Source organism: Gadus macrocephalus, chromosome 23 (genome assembly GCF_031168955.1).
Source record: "Gadus macrocephalus chromosome 23, ASM3116895v1".
Lineage (NCBI taxonomy): Eukaryota > Metazoa > Chordata > Actinopteri > Gadiformes > Gadidae > Gadus > Gadus macrocephalus.
This window is the reverse complement of record NC_082404.1, coordinates 10,068,928-10,071,427: the sequence shown is the minus strand read 5'-3', so window position 1 is coordinate 10,071,427 and position 2,500 is coordinate 10,068,928. Positions and strand designations below refer to the sequence as shown.

At 46.0% G+C, this 2,500-nt stretch overlaps 1 protein-coding gene across 1 annotated transcript in view; it reads left to right on the top strand.

Moving 5' to 3' along the window:
• Positions 1-597: 597 nt before the first annotated feature.
• LOC132452930 (double-stranded RNA-specific editase B2-like) overlaps positions 598-2,500 on the top strand; it is a 58,276-nt gene continuing 56,373 nt past the window's right edge. The window contains exon 1 of the mRNA XM_060045766.1: positions 598-1,262. Coding sequence (XP_059901749.1) covers positions 1,160-1,262 — 103 coding nt within the window. The 5' untranslated portion in view covers positions 598-1,159. The remainder of the gene's footprint in view (positions 1,263-2,500) is intronic.

The window sequence follows — 2,500 nt, the reverse complement described above, 5'->3', positions numbered from 1 at the left end:
AATGTAATGAAACGGAATGAGTGGGATAATAACGGGGGAGGGCAGAACCATAGTCCTCTCATCATATGCAAATGACCCCATAGGTTGACTGTAAAACCTATGGCCCATTCATTTTTCTATATTAAGATCCACCAAAGCACAAATGCACTTTAGTAGCCTTGGGTTGACGGTTACAAACTAAAAGGCAAAAGGTCAAAATTCTCAAACTTTTTTGAGGTCATCGCACCCAAAGCTGTAAGTAATGGAAGAAATATATAATATATAAATATTGATTTGGTTATCAGTTGGTTGCAGGCATAACGAAAACTGTCTCTGACGTATATTGATTGGAGGTTTTTGATTTAATCTAGTCTAGTGGAGGTTGAGAGAAATTGTGCGAAATCTGTCAGGGATATTTCTAAAAAGCCAAATGTCCCCATTACGCATTACGTTAAATGGCAACAGAACATTATTTGCCATGGCAACAGTTATTCTCGATGAATGAATCTGAATGTTACGTTTGACCTCTTACCTTTCTCCCCCAAAGATTAGTGTGTCACATCACCCAGATCTCCCGGTGCACGGGAGGCTGAGCTCTGGATTCGCTACAGGCAACAGCGGGTGCGGAATGGGCGCGCGGCGGTGTTGCTGGCGGGGCTCGTGGCCGCTGGTGATGTCACACCTCCCAGACAGTCATGATTGGGTCTAATTAGAGCGCTCGCTAGCAAATAGATAGGCGTCCCGCGTGGTTGGATCCAAAGTGGCTGATGCCAAACATTTCTGCAGAGGCTGAGAGAGCGAGAGAAAGAGAGAGAGAGAGGCGCGAGCGCATCGCGTACGTATCCAACCGCACGCCCTGCGCGGACAGAGAGGAATATAGCTGAGTGCTCTCACGCTGTGCTGGAAATACAGTCAGTAGGCTACCGAGCGCAGGAGGCGAGGCGTGCTGGAGTTTCAGGTGTGTAGTGCGGAGGGAATCCTTTCACCGGCGAGTCGCACACTCGCGGTCCGGGTTCGGGAGGTATAAAAAGGGGAGAGTCGACATTTGTCTGCGACGTCACCGAGTACAGTTCGACACCAGAGGAGAGGGAGACGATACGAGACAAGACAAAACCCAAGAGACAATCGCGCGGTCAAAGCCCAAGTTATTATTCTCCGCTGCGCTCCCACCGCTGCGCTGATGGCGTCAGTACTTGGGAACAACAGCCGCGCGTCGGGAGCCCAGAGCGGGCAAGTGAAATGCAAGTTCAAGAGGAGACGGAGGAGACGGTGTAAAAGAAAAGGTAAACTTAATTCGTCATGTGGTCGCTTTGTGTGTCTTTGTTTTTTTTGTCTCCAAAACGCGCAAATTGTCGAACGTTGAGCTCGTACAGCGCAGCGCGAGACAACAAAGCCCGCGCGAATTGTGTTTATAGTTAGCATAAAGTAAGAAGTAGTGCAGAGACCCAGACCTACAGAGAGACACGCCGCTTAATGCGGCTTAATGCTGCATTGTCATCCTCCCACTAAAGTTGGAGTTGCCGCTGTCTCTTTTATTGTGGGTTAAAACCCGGTCACTTTTTTTTTTCCGAGGACAGTGACCCCGAACCTTAGGTAGTTTAGTGGGTTTGTTTTGCGGTGTTTGAAGAATTAACCACACACGTTGATTTGTTTCTCGAGACTGTTGGACAGCACACAATGCGGGGACTGTATCGGCTGATAAAGACCCCTCTGTCGTTCACCCCTCAAAGGCATAACTAGCCTATTGCTATCAAGAAAATACTGATTTATATTTGGCCTGAAAGGAATGTTAGTAATTACAAGCATACACTACTTCACTCCGAGGTGTGTTATTTTTTTAGTAGTAGGCCTAGGCTTGTCATTTACAAAAGAATAATCGGAGGAACTTTTCTTTCATAAAATAAATAAATACAAAATCGATCAGTTATTAATTTACATGCTTACAACATAAGTCATCTGAGCTACAGAGTAAGCTTGAAGTGGTTGGATTTGGTCAATATTTAGGGGCCGTTACAATTTGCACATCATCGGTGCAAGATGTGTATTCTTTTTTTTTAAATACACTCTAATATTTTCTTGCAAATAATAATTTCAAATTGTGAGTTGTACGTTGAGCAATTTATCTAGCAGAAGAATATGCACATGTTTATTCTTATATAGCCTGTCACGACTGGTCAGTGCGCATCATAGGCTACAATTCCTAAGTGAGGCCTGCTACTTCTAAATTATAGTGGAAAACACGGTGTCATGGAAGTGGATTTTCCGCTAAATGTAATTAAACTGAAATTAAAATTTTCAAAAGCAGAAACACTGGGATACCTCGACCTCTTGCAAGCCGATGGCTCCGTGTCGTCCAGCACGGGCACGGTCCGGGTTCAGGGCCAGCGTGTGCGCGTGTGCGTGTGCGTGTGTGTGCGTGTGCGTGCGTGTGTGTGTGTGTGTGTGTGTGTGTGTGTGTGTGTGTGTGTGTGTGTGTGTGTGTGTGTGTGTGTGTGTGTGTGTGTGTGTGTGTGTGTGTGTG